This window comes from Dunckerocampus dactyliophorus, chromosome 11, assembly GCF_027744805.1.
Source record: "Dunckerocampus dactyliophorus isolate RoL2022-P2 chromosome 11, RoL_Ddac_1.1, whole genome shotgun sequence".
In the NCBI taxonomy this organism is placed as follows: domain Eukaryota; kingdom Metazoa; phylum Chordata; class Actinopteri; order Syngnathiformes; family Syngnathidae; genus Dunckerocampus; species Dunckerocampus dactyliophorus.
Genome location: NC_072829.1, coordinates 1,131,998 through 1,149,338, shown reverse-complemented (window position 1 = coordinate 1,149,338; position 17,341 = coordinate 1,131,998). Strand labels below are relative to the sequence as shown.

At 42.0% G+C, this 17,341-nt stretch overlaps 1 protein-coding gene across 23 annotated transcripts in view; it reads right to left on the bottom strand.

The window, feature by feature from the left end:
• dlg3 (discs, large homolog 3 (Drosophila)) overlaps positions 1-17,341 on the bottom strand; it is a 137,142-nt gene that overhangs the window by 18,066 nt on the left and 101,735 nt on the right. For all 23 annotated transcript variants that reach the window (XR_008572889.1, XM_054791964.1, XM_054791971.1 and 20 more), the window contains 2 exons: positions 16,934-17,036; positions 1,304-1,418 (listed from right to left, as the gene is read on the bottom strand). Coding sequence is in view for 22 of the 23 variants with exons in the window: in XM_054791964.1 (XP_054647939.1) it covers positions 1,304-1,418; positions 16,934-17,036 (218 nt within the window). In the remaining variant the exon portion in view is untranslated. The remainder of the gene's footprint in view (positions 1-1,303; positions 1,419-16,933; positions 17,037-17,341) is intronic.

Here is a 17,341-nt window from a genome sequence, read left to right as displayed (position 1 = left end):
CATGCACCGGGTATCGCAAGACAGGCAAAAGCTTAACAGTCTGTCTCTCAGGCCCTGTCCACACGGGAATGTTCTTGGGATTTTTTTTTTTTTTGGTGGGTTGAAAAAAAGTTGCGTCCACACTGTGACAGAGAAGTAAATAGTTGCATCCAGACGGGCACGGAGGACATACATAAGCAACATCTACGTGTGGTGATGGAAACACACATGCAGACGGAACCATGTGACACACCAAATTACACAAAAAGAAAATGCATGTGAAGTGGAATTACTTCTACGATTCATTTTGGAGAAAAAAACCTAAATATCAGCAGACTGTGGGCTGGGGTGAATCATGTCCGTGGAAATATTCAGATTTGTTGGCTTGTCAAAGCTCACTTCTGGTCACATGACGGCTACGGGTCTGTGACGCCATTGTTTCTGTAAAACAGCATTTCGGCCGTCTATACAAAAACGACAAGATTTTCCCACTCTGGAAGCAGTACAAACAAACAAACAAAAAAAACCTGTTTCAGGTCACCCAGGAGGTTTCCGTGTGGATAAAAGGCTGAAACCATAAAATACTTTGCCGTTTTGACCTGACAATGTTTCCGTGCAGATAGCCCTTAACCAACCAGCTCTGGACTGCCAGCAAAAGGACTGTTGTGCGTACTCCATACCTTAGCATGACTGAAGACGAGGATGGATGTAAATAGCATTAGCAGTGCTAGCTAGTCACTGGTAAAGCTAGCCATCTAATTGTCTTATTTATGATGTAATGTGTCAAACTAAGACAGGCACAACAACACAAACATTGGCATATAAAATATTCCCTTGCTTTCTTTTCTCTATGGTGTGCTGTGTGGCCTCTAATTCGCATGCATGCATGGTGCAAGTGTCTGACACCAGCTCGGACTGGCTTTCCAGCACGTTCTTGTGGAATGTCCTGACTGGAGAGGTGGTGTTTCTCATAACATACAACAGCTCAGCCGCCATTATTGTGAAACGGTGGAGGGTGGGATTGTGGTGCGATGTGACTTTCAGTGACAGTTGCACTGTTGTCAAGAATGTAAGTGTGTGCTTCCTTCCCTGAGCACTGATCACTCTTTACCTGCCACTGTCAGCATGAATGGAAAATATTTTTTCAGCACCATTAACCAGTCCCAATTCACTGTTTGCACTTGTGGTTTATTTTAGAGTAGCCTGGCGTGAACTCAGAGCTTTCACCATTTAATCTTTGCCAGGCGACAGTGTGGCTGCTTTTGACAGCTGGCTTTATCCCACAGCAGGCCAGCAGAGGTTCATTATGCAAGAGGTGTGTTACCTGACATAGAGGGAACGTTTCTCGCTGGTGCGCAGGGAGCCGGACCCTGAGCTCATGCTGCTGTTCATCATCTGCTCCCTCAAGTCGTGGATCTTGGACTCAAAGCGGCTGTACTCTGGAAAAAAAACAAAACAAAACAAAACAAAAAAAACCAACAAAAAGACAGCTGTTGTGAAACACACTCCCAAAAAGAGGGTCCTCAAACTTCCTGAGGGATGATCACATAATTCTCAGTCAAAATGTGCAAAGATGCCATAAGTTGATAATGTTGCCAGCCTGGAGATATTGACATGCATGCGTGTTTACTTTCCTCCTCTCTCTCTACCAAACAGACTGGATGACAAGAGAGTTCACTCTGTGCATATGTCTTAACACTTGGGCACGTTGGTTCTATAGCAGAATGAACGGAGTGAGTGAACCCTCCTGTTAGTCATTCAGTCTCTTTGTCCCAGTGGGGAGAGGCGGGGCGCTAGCAAATGTGCACTCACTAGCACAGCTAGCCTGCCTGTTGTGGATAAAAACACTGTCTGATATCAATTTAAGCATCGTCACTTTGTGACATGACAATGAAATAAATCACTCAAAACGGCGGAGCTTACGTTTCAGCTGCCGTGATTCCCTCATTGTCCACCCAACTAGCTAGCTAGTTTCTACCTTTTTCCGTTCTTTAGTAATCAGCAGTAGAACACAGGCAGGTTTCAGGAAAATATCAGTTCTCAACTAAAAAAGGGAGAAACCCAGCTTATGTAAACATACATACAACATAAAATCAGAATAATTTATTTACAAAATATAACACCATGAACTATTTACAATTTTCACATTTGGAACTGAACTGTGTGTGCGCATGTGTTAAAATGTCCCTACAATGCGTAACCTTCTGCAAGCTACACTCGTGTGATTTTAACGCTCACATGATCTCTGCTCTTATCAAATGCACTTCTGCCACCCTGTGGCCGTTTTTATGGCTTGAAATTGCTCTGAAGCTAAATGCATTCGTGGGGAGTTGCGTCATCACCTCTTAGCTTCTTGCGCAGAATAACGTATAAAGACGTATAAATATGTTGTTGGGATTGGGCGTTTGGGATTATCAAAACGTATAGCTATGTCTTTGGCATTGAATTGAGTTAAAGGTAAATAGCGTGTTCCACACAGTGTTGCTAGAAGTCAATCAAGGAAGTGTATATGCAAATGAGCTGATGTCTGCATTAACACAAAATGTCAACTTCAGAGTATTTCTGCATTAAGTGACACTCATTCAAATCAGAAATATTGTGATTTTTATGCAAGTGCAATTTTGAGTCCATTTCTATTCATTGAGGTTTTTCCTGTCTTTTTGTTTGTTTAATTTGTTTATTTTGTTTAAAAGCTCCTGACATTCCAGTTACAATGTTATACTCTTGAAAAATTAAAATAGCTTTTGATACGTGTACTTGCATTATTATGCCATATATTATCATTACATTCATTAAAAAATGGTTTCAAAATAATGTTGACAACAAAATAGGTTATCGGCAATAATTTGTGGGACAATTGTGATCCAGCAAGATTATTTATAGTGACAGGTGTAGATAACGATCACATGGAATAGTCGCCAGGAGCCAGCTCTCCGGTTTCAACGTAAAGTGTGTGTCAGCACTGAACACCGAGTGAATAATGGAAAGGCTGAATGAATCTTTACATTGATTAATGATGCTTTGTCACATATCAGTGATGTCCCATATCAGGTCATTCATTATACAAATTAATGAAGTCCAACATGGCTCTTTAACATGGTTCCAAAAAAGAAAAAAAGGGAGGTGGGAAGGCCACCAACAACTTTGACGGCGTTATCATTTGTCATAAGAGTAGAAATCCATTTGCACCTGAGAAAACAGGACTGTGATGCATGTCTCCACCTGAGCCGTCTCATTTAGAATGTTCTCATTAGCACGCCGCTGGAATAAGCTCCACCGCCGCAGCACGTAAACGAGAGCGGCAGATGCAGCTAGACAAACGAAACATGATCGTCCGACAAAGAAAGCAGCCCTGTGAGCAAACTACTGTACAGACCCTTTCCAAAAAATTAGAATGTCATGGAAAAGTTGTTTAATTTCCATAATTCCATTCAAAAAGTTAAACTTTCATAGATTATAGATTCATGGCCCACAATTTAAACGATTTCAAGTGTTTGTTTATTTTTACGTAATTGGGGCTTCCAGCTCAAAAAACGCACAAAACCAAGAATTCAAAAAATTAGAATACTGTGAAGAAATCACCATTTACTTCTCAGTTTTTGCAGGAAAAAAAAGAAAGAAATTAGGATCACATCAAATCAATCAAAATATGGTACTTTCAAAACGATATGTCAATCTTCAATACTTGGTTGGGAATCCCTTTGCCTTAATCACTGCCTCGATGCCACGTGGCATTGAAGCAATCAGCCTGTGGCATTGCCTGGGAGTTATGGAAGCCCAGATTTCCTTGATGCTTGCTGTCAGCTCTTTGTTGTTGGGTCTGGTGCCCCTCATTTTCCTCTTGAGAATACCCCATAGATTCTCAATGGGGTTTAGGTCCGGTGAGTTGGCTGGCCAGTCAAGCACTGTGATGGCATGGGCATCAAACCAGGGTTTGGTGCTTCTGGCGGTATGGGCAGGGGCCAGGTCCTGCTGGAAGATGAAATCTGCATCTCCATACAGATCCTCAGCAGAAGGAATCATGAAGTCCTCTAAAACATTCTGGTAGACTGTTGCGGTGACCTTGGATTTAAGAAAGCAGAGTTTACCAACACCTGCACCGGACATTGCACCCCAAATCATGACGGACTGTGGATATTTCACACTGGACCTCAGGCAACTTGGGTTCTGTTCCTCACCCGTCTTCCTCCAAACCCTTGGACCTTGATTCCCAAAGGAAAGGCACCCTTTACTTTCATCGGAAAAGAGGACCTTGGACCACTGGCCAACAGTCCAGTCCTTCTTCTCCTTGGCCCAGTGGAGACGCTTCCTACGTTGGCTCAGGTTCAGAAGTGGCTTGACCCGAGGAACCCGACAGTTGTAGCCCATCTCCCGGATGCGTCTGAATGCCTCATTCCACTCTTTCTGGATCTCTGCCAGATTCTTGAATCTTCCCTGTTTGATAATCCGCTGAAGCCCACGGTCATCTCTTTTGCTGGTGCATCTTCTCCTGCCACATTTTGCCCTTTCTCTAGACTTTCCATTGATATGCTTGGACACAGCACTCTGTGAACAACCAGCCTCCTTAGCTATCAACTTTTGTGGCTTACCCATCCTATGGAGGGTATCAATGATGGTCTTCTGGCCAGTTGTCATGTCTGCAGTCTTCCCCATATTGAACCCAACTGAGACAATTGAACCAAACTGAAGCAATTTAATGACACCTGGGGAAGCCTGTGCAGGTGATTTGAGTTTAGTAGATGATTAGTGTGTGACACTCAGTTTAGAACATTCATGCCCTGCAAAATTTGGGCTGATTTCTTCACAGTATTCTAATTTTTTGAATTCCTGTTTTCGTGGGTTTAATGAGCTGGAAGCCCAAATTATGTAAAAATAAACAAATAAACACTTGAAATGGTTTAAATTGTGGGCCCTGAATCTATAATCTATGAAAGTTTAACTTTTTGAATGGAATTATGGAAATTAAACAACTTTTCCATGACATTCTAATTTTTTGGAAAGGGTCTGTATGTGGTCAGCATGCAGTAGAATTCCCTCTAAGACGCAATGGGAATACAAATAGTCAGTTCTTGGGTCAAAACATTACATTACATGCAGGGTTCATCTTCTGATGATCACTGAAGGGAACTCTTGTGACGTACACGCGACATCACAACAACAGGTCCTCATTTTTAGTAAGTGTTGCAAAGATGCCATAAAAAGCTAAATACAAACAGAGCTGAGGTCTTTTGCACATTTTGCTGACTTCTCAAGTGACATCGTGCATGACAGAGGTTGTGTTGTGTTGGGTGCATGTAGAAGCATTGTTTAACAAAAATTGACTGCCTGAAGTCAGCTGGGATAGGCTCCAGCATACCCCCGCGACCCTAATGAGGAGAAGCGGCATAGAAAAAAGATGGATGGATGACTCGGTAGGCGCCTATGATTTCCACCTTAACGGAATTGGCCAATAAAAAGTGAGTCTACTGTTAAACACGGAATCTCACGGAAAGTGCCACAATGTGAATGAAATGACGTCATTGTCAAGAGAAGGAATGTTCATGTGGGGAAGTATTTCCCCAGTGGACTGCTCAATCGTGGCGGAATCTCATCACAAACACTAACCTGCCCCCTCCTGAACAAAACATGTCGAAATGGCGACCTGAAACACTGGCAAAAGTTAGCGAAAAAACTTGGAAACTCATCTCTTACGGCACGTGAATGGAAGCTAGCTGGGTTAGCTTAGTTTAGCTGAGCATGCTAGTGTGGCTCAGGCCGATTTCATGTAAGCCTGCGTGTTACCATGCCTGCTGACGTGCACGTTCTGAGTGGAAAAAAAGACGAGGGCAACGTTTATTCCTGCTCCCAGCTCGTCTTAACATTCAACAGACATTCAACACACAACATACTTCTGGCCTTCAAAATAAGAGCACTGTTTGCCACATCCTGTATAATTGTGTGCCATTAAAATAAATCTTTCATTAACAACACGATTGGAATTGCATGGATGACTACATCTTAACCACAGGCATGGGAATTAGTTTGTTGAAGATTTTGTAGCAATGTGTGCCGAGGCTGACATCCCATTAGAGAAGTTAGCCAAGCTACATCCATTTCTCAACTACTGGGCAAAACTGTCCAATGATTACAGGTGTCACAAGATCCCGCAAGATTAAAACATGACAGGATTTCCAATTTAGAAAAGAAATGTCTGGTGGGCAATAACTAGGCCTGGGACGCCAATAGATTAATCAATAAGACAACAAATAAAAATGAACTTGATCATTTTGTCAGCCTCAATACATCGCCAGTGTATTGGTTTCAGCACCTTGGCGTGTTTGTTCCATAAACCAGCGGCATGAACGGGGTCTGCCATGTACTCAGCCATGCAGTCTGTTTAAAATGAGTAGATTGCGATATTGTCACGTCTTATATTTTTTCATTGTGATTTTCCTAAAAGTAAAGTTAAAATCTCATCTCGTCCTCGTAGACCCAATCATGTGTATCGCCTCGTCTTGTGACATCCCTACCAATGATGTACTGCATCAATAAATGTAAGGATTTTTGCATCGAATGAATGGACAAAAAGGACACACTATGCTGGCAAAATAAGTGTAAAATGTAAAAAATGTAATTCTAAAAAATTTAAAACAGAAAAAATAAATTTGGGGGACAGTAGACTCCCAAGTTGTGTGTGACAGAAATATTTTCCCAAAATGTCGAATGTGAATTGTAAGACTTGTCTTCATTAGCCAACAAGTCCCCTGCTGTCTATACTTACGAGGCTGTCTAACTAATGTACGGTGTCATCAACAGCAGCAACACTTCCTGTTGCATGAACAAAAGCTCAAAGTGCATGTGTTCATGTCCCGAGCAAGCAGACAGGTATCCTTGAAAAACAAATATCCACGCCTCCGAGGAGGACGTCACAGGAGTTACTCACTACGCTAGGAGCAGGTGCATAAACAAACTGGAGGTCACTGAACCCTTGCCCCCCCCCACAGCTGAAACCTAAAAGGCAAACAGATCTCTATCTTCCCTCCCGTGGGGGCTGTTGCTATCTCCACCCTCCTCTGAGCAGCAGGAGGTACCAAGGTGAAGTAACCAGACACCAGCTGACAGCCACAACCAGGCAATGTGTTCAGCATGGAGGAAAAAAACAAACACTCAGGCTCCTCCACTTGGATAGAATGGAGCCCAGTGAGGGAGGGGCCTATGGACAAGACAGAAAGAGGCTAAATAGCTAAACAGCCACCAGCAACCTGAAGGCTGCCTGACATTCCAAAGTGATTCATGTGTGGACATTCAAGCAGAGCAGGAAGAGCCGCCACCAGTCTGCACCCTCCTCAGGGGAATTTGGGAGGGAATGCTCAGCTCCTGACTACCAACAGCTGCCAAGTCTCGCTGATAACGACAGCATCAGAACACAGACTTGCCTCTGTATCATACATCACAAGATGTGTGGAGAACACTGCAAAGCCACAATACACCTGTTATAAACAATACAGGTGGTGTTTCTTGGCCCAAGACAACAAAGGTCCAGACAGTAATATCACACATTTTACTAAATGCTGGACACCTTTTCATTACAAAACTATACAGTACAAAGAGGCACAAGTAACTACTTGCAGTGTTTTTCCAACATTACTGACATGACAGAGAAACAACGCATTATTTTGGTTACCTTCCTACCTACATGACACTATTAAAATGTTACAAACAGCTCTCATACCACACCACCAACCGATATGTCCCATTTGTTCAAAAGTAGTGATGAGGAAGAAAGGGAACACGACCAATTTGTATGCGCACCTGAAACATAACCATCCTTTTCAGTTCAGAGAAAGACATGTGTTCATGTCTCCTAAAGACTGTGGATGATGTAGACTTTTCCTTTAATTTCCTCAAATATATAATTCACACTGTACCTTTTGAGAATTGTATTTAAAATGACTTACTAGCAGTCTGCGGTCCGCTCCTCCCATTTTAAAAACCATTACAAACGGTTTACGCAAAAGCTAAGCAGTTACATACCAAAGTGTGATTATGGCGTAGTAAACATGATTGTGCAGATGTACCTAATGCTTTGGCCGGTGAGCGTACATCCGAGCAGCCTCATGTCAACGTGTGATCCGTCCCATATCAATTATTCAGAAGCACACCTTAGAAAATGCTGCGATGTGAAACATGAGGTCCTTTATTCACGCTCCGACTTCATACACGAGAGCTAGCTTACTTTTTTGACAAGAGGCCCAGTGGGAGGAATAAGACAGCTAATAGAAACTGGGACTATTCTGAAGCTGCATGTCCTCATTAGGCGTTTTTTTCATTTTATTTTGGGGGACGGTGGCTTCTCTTCTGATCCAGTTATGTAACACATACTTGTAATATGAGTATGTTTGCAGAGAGCTGAAGCCACCCCCCCTCCCCAATAACCTTCAGCGTGTGGATCTTTTCTCCATATGACAGTACATTTCTTACAGTATGAAAGATTTTAGTCTAATTACACACATTTGCCTTCCAGAAGTTAGTCAATGTTGAAAGGCTCCCCCCCACACTCCTTGAGTGTTATCTGGGCGCCTTGTCCATCATTAACTCATATTTACTCCCCCAACTAACCAACTGGTCGACCCAGTGTCCTTGAACACCACACTGGTGGTTCCTCCAGTGCCAACATTCAAAAGGGGAGACAAGATTCCACATTCTCCACCAGGCTGGGATGCCAGCATGTTCCTGAGGAGAGTCATTGGGTCAGCAGTGGGGCTTACAGGAAGTCAATGATTAGCAAGCACTTGTCTTGTATGTTTGAAGTACAGTAGTTAAATGTTGTACACAGATAGTGGCCTTCGTTCGCTTCCAAACAAGAGCCAGCTTCACAGCTGGTCAAGCTGACGTGTCATGGAATTACTGTATTACGCCTTTTATGGTCACACTTCAATTCTACAGGCTGCTTGATTCATTATGTTCATGCAACGACAGCTGAGCAACTTATACTTTTAACTCTTTAAGCTTGAATTATGTTTCAGGGCCACAACAAATTTTGCCAGACGATAATTGTCCCACAAATGATTGCCGATAAACGATATTATTGTCAACATAATTGAGACCTTTTTTTCATGAATGTAATGACAGCATAATAATGAAGGACAACGTAACAAAAACAAACTTGAATTTCTCAAGGGTATTTAGGATTGTAATTGGAATGTCAAGAGCTTTTACATACTGTAAAAATATATTAATAGGCAATAAAATAAACAAAAACACCCCAATGAAAAGAAAATTGACTCAGTCTCTTTTAGCAAAAATTGCACAAAAATAAAAACCACAACCAATCACAATATTTCAGATTTTGAATCATCAGTGTCACTTTCGTTACTATCTGAATATTGACATAAAAAAATTCCCGGAATAACCTGGAAATACTTCCTAGCTTGACTTTTAGCAACATTGTGTGTGGAATACGCCGTTTCCCTTTAATGAGGTGTAACATTTTGTGGGAGTTTGGTCAAATGCATGTTTTGGATGCAGCAAAATGCATTTGGTGCAGTGAGGTGTCACACTTTGGGAATCACGGCAGCTGAAACGTAAGTTCCGCCGCTTTGTATTATTTATTTGTCACAAACTTTTTCATGTCTCACTGTGACGAGCTAACAGGCAGAAACTGACAGCAGATGGTGTTTCATACACAACAGTCACCAAGGAGGTATGCCACACCATTTTCTCTTGTTTATTCCATATGCTTGCAGTATACAGTCAAACTTGTCTATAGCGTCTGAAAAAGTGGCCGCTATAGACAGGTGGCCTCTATAGACAGTTTGGCGTCCAGTTCGAATGTTGACCAGTAGAGGGGGTGGGGTGGGGTTGGGGGGGGGAATAATAATGTAGACCAGTAGAGGGCACTGTGGGACTGCGGATAAAAGTTGTACAGCACTACCAGGCTTGTTATTATCCACGACCCACAGAACAAAGCTCTGCTAGTAATGTCTTACGCTTGTTTTTAATATTTTACTTTTTATACGGCAGAGTGTCATTACAGCTTTAGTTCATCAGGAAGTGACAGGAAGTGACGGGAAGTGACGGTGGGAGTCCCGAGCAGGAGAGCTAGGCTCAGTGCTAGCTGTGAGTTTGGAGAGAGTTGGGAAGTGTGTTTATGTTGGCGTGGATGTAAAGTCCTGCAGTGTTCTCCGCTGTTAATAAAGCCATTAAAAAGTGCATCAGCGACGTGAGTCTCTCCTTCCCCACAACAAGCGGCATTACAGTATTGACCAGTGCACATTGTCTCACACCAGGAAATAAACGGTGTCACTTGTTACAGGCATTGCCTGGACAGCTATGTAGTGTGGCTTGTTTAACCTTTGCCTTGTGGGCAAGCAGAAAGGAGAGACGATGCTGAGAGATGTGTGTGTGTTCTGAGCTGCTGTCTGGTGGCCGCGTTCAATAAATAAAGTTGGCAGGAGCAACAGGAGAAGTTTCCTTCTTTGCTTCGGAGCTGAATAACACTGACAAGTTAACAGACTAGTAGAGAACGGAAAAGAAGACGGCTTTGTTTGTGTTGAATACAGAAGATGAGGACTTTGATGGATTTGTGGATGAGGATTGATGAAAAATAACGTGAGTACATTCTAAAATACTTCAATTAAGTACAACCCAACTCAGTTTTGCTCCCGCTGCCGCATGCATGCTAGCGTATGTTTTTTTTTTTTTATTGTAGCGTCGCTGGGAGCACGTCCTGTTCCCAGCATACTTTGCGGTAATGTTTTGGTGCAAATGCTCTTAAAGTTACATGTTTGACCAGGAAATAGCAAGCTCAAAAGAAGACGGCTTTTTTATGTGGAACAACTGACAGTTTGTGTGGATCTTGTGAATGATTGTGACTGAGCTAGGACTCAGTAATTAAAGTCTACACACGACGGCTTCATTGACTGAAAAACTAAACTTTTTCGTGCATGAAGCTTCTACTTGAGTCGGTAATTTGGCCGCTATATGCGGTCAGATATTGAGGGAGACAAAATGGGTGGCCGCTGGCCGCGTTGGACAGGTGACTGCTATACACAGGGTCTATAACATGTACATTTGCTGCAGGGAATCCCCCCCCCCCATAGGCAGGTGGCCGTTCTGTAAAGGTGGCCGCTAAGACAGGTTTGACTGTATTTTCACATGGCTTTGGCTTCAAGTCACTGGAGTCTGTGTGTCGTCACCCTCCACGTAACTGCACTGTTGCTGGTACGCCTGTGAATACTCATTTGCTGATACCCCTTTTGGGAGAATCACCCGTTTGTGTTTGCTTGCTTGTTACTCCTCATGACACTCGATAGCACCAACAAACATGCATGCACATGTCAATTTATCGAGGCAAGATGATCGAGTTTGTTTTTATTTATCGTGCAGTTTATTGATTATGGTGACAGGCTTAGTGTCAGCCCTTCTGACGCTATCTTGATCCTGTTGTAGCTCTTTGGCGGGTGCCGACACGTGACTTCAAAGTCTCCACCAAAACAACTCTCTGACTAGCTAGTTCAGTTCTGGTGTAGTAGTAGTCATTACGCAATCCGTACCAGAAACTCAATCGGTTCTATGCATGTGCAGAACGAGTCTACATGTGGTTGGCCTATTTTTTGGGAGTCACGTGTAATCTACGCCATCTGTTGATCTCTTTTACGCCACTTGAGGAGCGTAAACGTCAGGCAACAAGATTTCTACTATGCACGTGCAATGTACTTCACCCCCCACTGACAAAAACTCTTTTTTTTCTTATATCATATCCATGGTACATGGTACATTATAAGCCCTTTTTTCTTGGTTCCATAAATTATTTAAAGTTTTTTTGCCACTGAAAACGTGCAGACAAAAACATTTGCTAGCAAGATGTTTGGATGGATAGTATTTTTCGTTTAGAAGAAAAAGTAAGCTGAATCCTCAAGATGAATCTGTTTGTTTATTAATCCGTCTCTGTTTATGTTGTTTCCATGCAAATATCACTGCACTTTAGGGTCCGTTTTAGATAGAAAATACATGCGTAAATACAATAAACTAAGTGACCAAATTTATTGCGTATACGTCCGTGACGCATCTGCACACGCGGTACGTGCATTGCGTAGGGTGGTGCTTGGTGAACAAAGACGATAGAAGCGTCTGCATGCCAGCGAAGTCTTTTAAAGAGAGTGACTATGACAATAACCACCCAATATATTACATAAAAAGAATGGTTACTGACCATTTAAAAAAATAATACCACAGCACATGATGTCGCAGATGTGTTGTCGTAAAAATTGACGAATGGAGGAGGTGATGTAGGTCTCACACAGGCGTAGAACCAATGGCGTTCCTGGTATGGATTGTGTAGTGACAGGAGTAAACAATGGCGACTGCAACATCCAGATATAGAGCTATGAAAATGTTCTCAAATTCCGTAGTTTTTCTTTGTTTTTTTTGTGTTTTTTTACCTTTGACATTTACAGTGTTCTATCAGCATAGAGTGTACTTTATGACAGGAAATAAAATGTAAAAGCAAAAATCCTTCCACTTGATGCAATAAATCACTGGACAATTTTGCCCAGTATTTCAGCAAGGGATGTAGCTTGGTTAACCTTTCTAATAGGATGCCAGCCTCTGCACACATTGCTACTGAATCCTCAACAGACTGTAACTTGTGGTTAAGGAAGACGTAGTTGCTGAGGCAACTCCAATACCAATTAGACGTGGCGAACAGCGCTCTTATTATGAAGCACGGAAGTGTTTCGTGTGTGTGGAGAATGTCTGTTGATGGTTAAGACGAGCTGGGAGCAAGAATAAACGTGCCTCTCGTCCTTATTTCACTCGGAACTTGCACAACGTCAGCGGGCATCGTGAAACGCTCGCGGTAAACCATTACGCTGAAAACAACCACTTTCAGGTCAAACTTTTCAGGTCAAAACAGCCAAGTATTTTATCATTTCAGCCTCTCATTCACACAGAAACGGTACTTTGGGTGCCCTGAAACAATATTTTTGGAAAACAGCTTCCAAATATTGAAAGACATGTTATATGTAGCATTCTGGTCACTTGGAATGAGTAATGTTGTGAGATTACATTACCTTTCACACTGCATGGAGACTGACTACTGAGATGGAATGAAAACTAATTTTTCCCTCTCTCATTCCGTGTGGATGTGGTAAGTAATTGGCTTCTTTGTCCTTCTTCCCCACTCCTTTTGAAACAAGTTTAGAATAAGTAAATTGGAGAGGCTGACTAGTTAGCTCACTAGTTGGCTATGCTAGAAGCCGTCTGTTACGCCCCTGCTGTGATCCTGTTGCCTGCACAATAGGATGTAAACAAAGAAGAGTGTAAAGGTGACTACAAAGGTATTATTCTATGTCGAGAGGGCTCTAATATTGTTAAAACCTGTATTTAGAATGCCATAAATAGGTTTTCTATGCTCGAAGTACATACTTTTGTACATATGTGTTTCCTTGTATAGAACCAAGCAACTTTACCACAATAACGCACAAAAAACTGGAAGGAAAACTCAAAAGGCTCGACACGTCATACCGTGTTGTTGTAAAGGTGTGTTGTGACATGCAGTGTCACTCCAAGTGTGCAGACGTCTTTTAAATGTAATGTAAAAAGAGGTGAGCTCACCACACACACACACACACACACGCACACACACACAGCTACCTGTTGGACCACACCTGTGTGTGTCCCCACCTTACAGTTACATAACAACCATAAAGAAGCACTTTTAAATGCATATATTAAACACTGTGTTACTATAGGCTGCTACTTAATCCACAAGTGCATCGAGTAATCACTTAAATAAGGCGATTTAATCAAATCAATGTGCTTTAATTAAAAACCAGTGCCAAGCATAATCAAACAACCATGAGAATGAGGTTATTTCATCAAACAAATATAACATTTTAAAGTAAATTTTAATTGTGTTAGTGTTTCAAACAGAAGCTAACTAGCTAACACTTCCACTGACTACAGGTTACTACTGAATAAAGCACCGGTAACAGTCGCGGTCAAAAACACGTGCTGCCTCTCAATAAGCACAACATTTCTGTTTCTTTTTTTAAAGGTGTGGGGGTGTTAAAACGCGTCTCACCTCAAATGAACAGAAGCGGAAAGTTTCGCTCGTCAAAGCCGGTAGTTCGCTCGTCTTCACCCGGCCATGAGCGACTTCACGCGGCTTGAGCTGGGCTGCTGTTGTGCACGAGCCCATCCCCCATCCTCTCCATTGGCTCGCAGGCCGATTAAAGTTGCTCGCTTCGCCCTTTTTCCACCTTCGCCTCTTGAATAAACGTTCCTTCTTGGCGGTTTATTGAAATCTCCCCGTGTGTATGTGTATACGTATGTATGTCGGCGAGCTCACTGGGAGGCTTGGCAGCCTTCGAGTGCAGGGAAAGGGCAGCAGCCGACCGCGGTTCGTTCGTTTGCCCGCCTTACATTAGCCTGCTTGCTAGCAGTAGCACCGCCCCTCAACCGCAATATCCGTTCACGCGAGCCTATAGGGAGCTCCGTGCTCTTCTGAGGGCGGAGAGGAGCTCATCTCCGCGGTCACGCCAGGTAGAGCTGCTTGCGTTTAAATCCTAAATCCAGCCATTACGTTTTTTTCCGCTTCTATTAGTTGTGTTCTTGTATGGAAATATGTTGGGACACCAGTCAATAGTCATGCACTAAACAACACTGACGTTTTTAATTAATTATAAAATATATATAGGGAGAGAGTATATCAAGCCTTATATATTTTAGCTAGCAAGCGCTACAAGTTGCTAGGCAGTGTTTCGTAGAACATTGATTGGCCAATAAAAAAATGGCACGAGCCAACCACGCCCACTAAGGCTGTTTAAATAGCAACATGGGGCTGACAGTAGGACATTACTAAAACACTGATTAGAGATTATATAACGGATTATGAGACATATATTCATACCTATTAATTTTGTAAATATGTATGTATGTATGTATGTATGTACTTTATTTATCCCACAGCGGGGAAATTTACTTTTTTTTTTTTTTTTTTTTTTTTTTTTCAAATTTACTTGTTACAGCAGCAAGACATATACAGTAATACTTCGTTTATCGTCGTTAATTGGTTCCAGAAGTCTTAAATGAATTTCTTTGATATATGAGCCAATGTTAATTAATTGAAGATTTGCTTAGTTTGAGCAAAGAAAACCGGTTTATGACTTTCTAAATACAGGTTTTAACATTATTGGAGCCCTGTGGACATGAAATAACACCCCTACAGTAACTTTTACATTCCTATTATTCTGTGTTCACATCACATTGCTGAGGTTACAGGATCACTGCAGGGACACAACAGAAGGCCGGTGCTAGCACAGCAAGCTAGCGAGCTAACTAGTTAGCCCCTCCAATTTCCTTATTCTAAACATACGAAAATGTTTCAAACGCGGGAAGAGGACAAATGAGACCAAAACTTGTCTCATTTGTCTCCATGCAGTGTGAAAGGTCATGTAATCTCATAACATTATGGTTCCTAGTGACCACAACACTACATATAACTTGTCTTTCAATATTTTTTGACTAATAAGTCAACCACAAAACGGCCATTTATTACTTAATTATTATTTGAAAAAATGTGATATAGTGAGGGAGCAAACCATGATAGGGATGAAAGGGATTGCTGTATATATGTAAAATACTTTTAAAACATCCACATGGTGTGTTGCCCGTGCTATTGTTATTCTGACAGATACACCACATGGTGGGGCTGTTATTAAACCTCAGAGTTTGACCCCTAAGTCATATTTAAATGAGGGATTTCTCACACAGTTCATTGCACACCCACTGTAACTGTAACCCACTGTTTAGCCAAATTACCACAACATCTGGTACACACCTTTAGCGGACTGACAAGCACGTTTGTATTATTTGATTACAAGATTGGTGGAAAAAACATGGCTGCCATCAATCAAAACGTCTTAAATGTTGCAAATATTGGCCATAAGCCATTCACCATTTGTCTAATGATTAGAAAACTTTGAGGATATCTGTATTGCAACGTACAGTATGCTAGCATGTCTTTCAAAACACAACACATAGGGGCCGCCAAGATGGCGTGTGGGTTGCATGATGGTGTGCACTGGCTATGTACAGTCGTCCCTCGTTTATAGCGGTTAATTTTTTCCAGACCCAACCGCGATAAATTAATTTCCACAATATAGGATTCAATGTTCATAAATGGAATATTTTCTTAGTTAAAGCATAGGAAACCTGTTTATGACTTTCTAAATACGTTTTTTAACATTATTAGAGCCCTGTAGACATGAAATAACACCCCTATAGTCACCTTTACACTCCTATTATTCTTTGTTTACATCCTATTGCGCAACTTTTGAGACAGCCACTACCTAGCAAGCTAACCAGTTAGCATCAAATTTATTTCTTCTAAACTTAAGCAGCCAAAAACACACCACTTCCACATGGAATAGGAGGAGTACTTCTTTCACACTATCATGTGGGACATGCCATGGCTGACTTCATGACTTCATGCAGTGTTAAGGTAATGTCATGTATGCTAATGTCTCCATGTTTTGTGTCATTACTGCCACCTAGTGAGCACAATACTACATATCACTTGTATTTGCATATGTTTGGACAAATAGTGTACCACCAAACAGCCATCATTGAAGTCATTAATTTCTGAAAAAACGCGATATAGCGAGGGAGCAAGAATCGAAGCACGATATTGCGAGGGACGACTATAGCGCCGAAAACGTAATTTATAGTTATGTGAAAAAATGAGGACATCCCATTCCAAACTGGATCTGTTGATGCACATGTGGTATCTGATGTGTTTTGTTCTTTTAGCCTCTGGTGATGCGTACAACGTAGTTGGCTCATCAGTCAATCAATTGTAATCTCCACTCCTGTTGATGGTCGCCTTATCAGCGCATGTGACTCCGCATCACACAGGACGCTCTATTGCAGTGGCATGAAAACAGAAGTGGTACTTGGACACGAGGCTTACCTTCAGGCCTGTACTGAGCAATGATGGTGACGGTCTGTCCGGCTCTCTTCAGGGCCGCAGCTGCTTGCTCGTGTGTCGCATTCCTTAGATTGACGCCATTCACCTGCAACCCAAGAAATGGGAATCATCTCATCATGTTTGCCCAATCCTTCTCTAAACATATCTGTACAGTATATTTATTAAAGGTGCCATATTACACTATTTCTCACCTATTTTAAATTATTTAAAGTCTTAGACGTCCCACAATAGCGTGTTGGCCAAAATACCACCTTGATGCCGGAATTGTGGCAGTTTAAAAGTGCTTTTAGGAAGCCCTACTGGGAACACGCTGTTTTTTGTGTCTGTAGCTTCAATGCTAATGAGCTGTATTTGTCCACACGGTGTGTGTCTCCAAGAAGTGCTATTGTG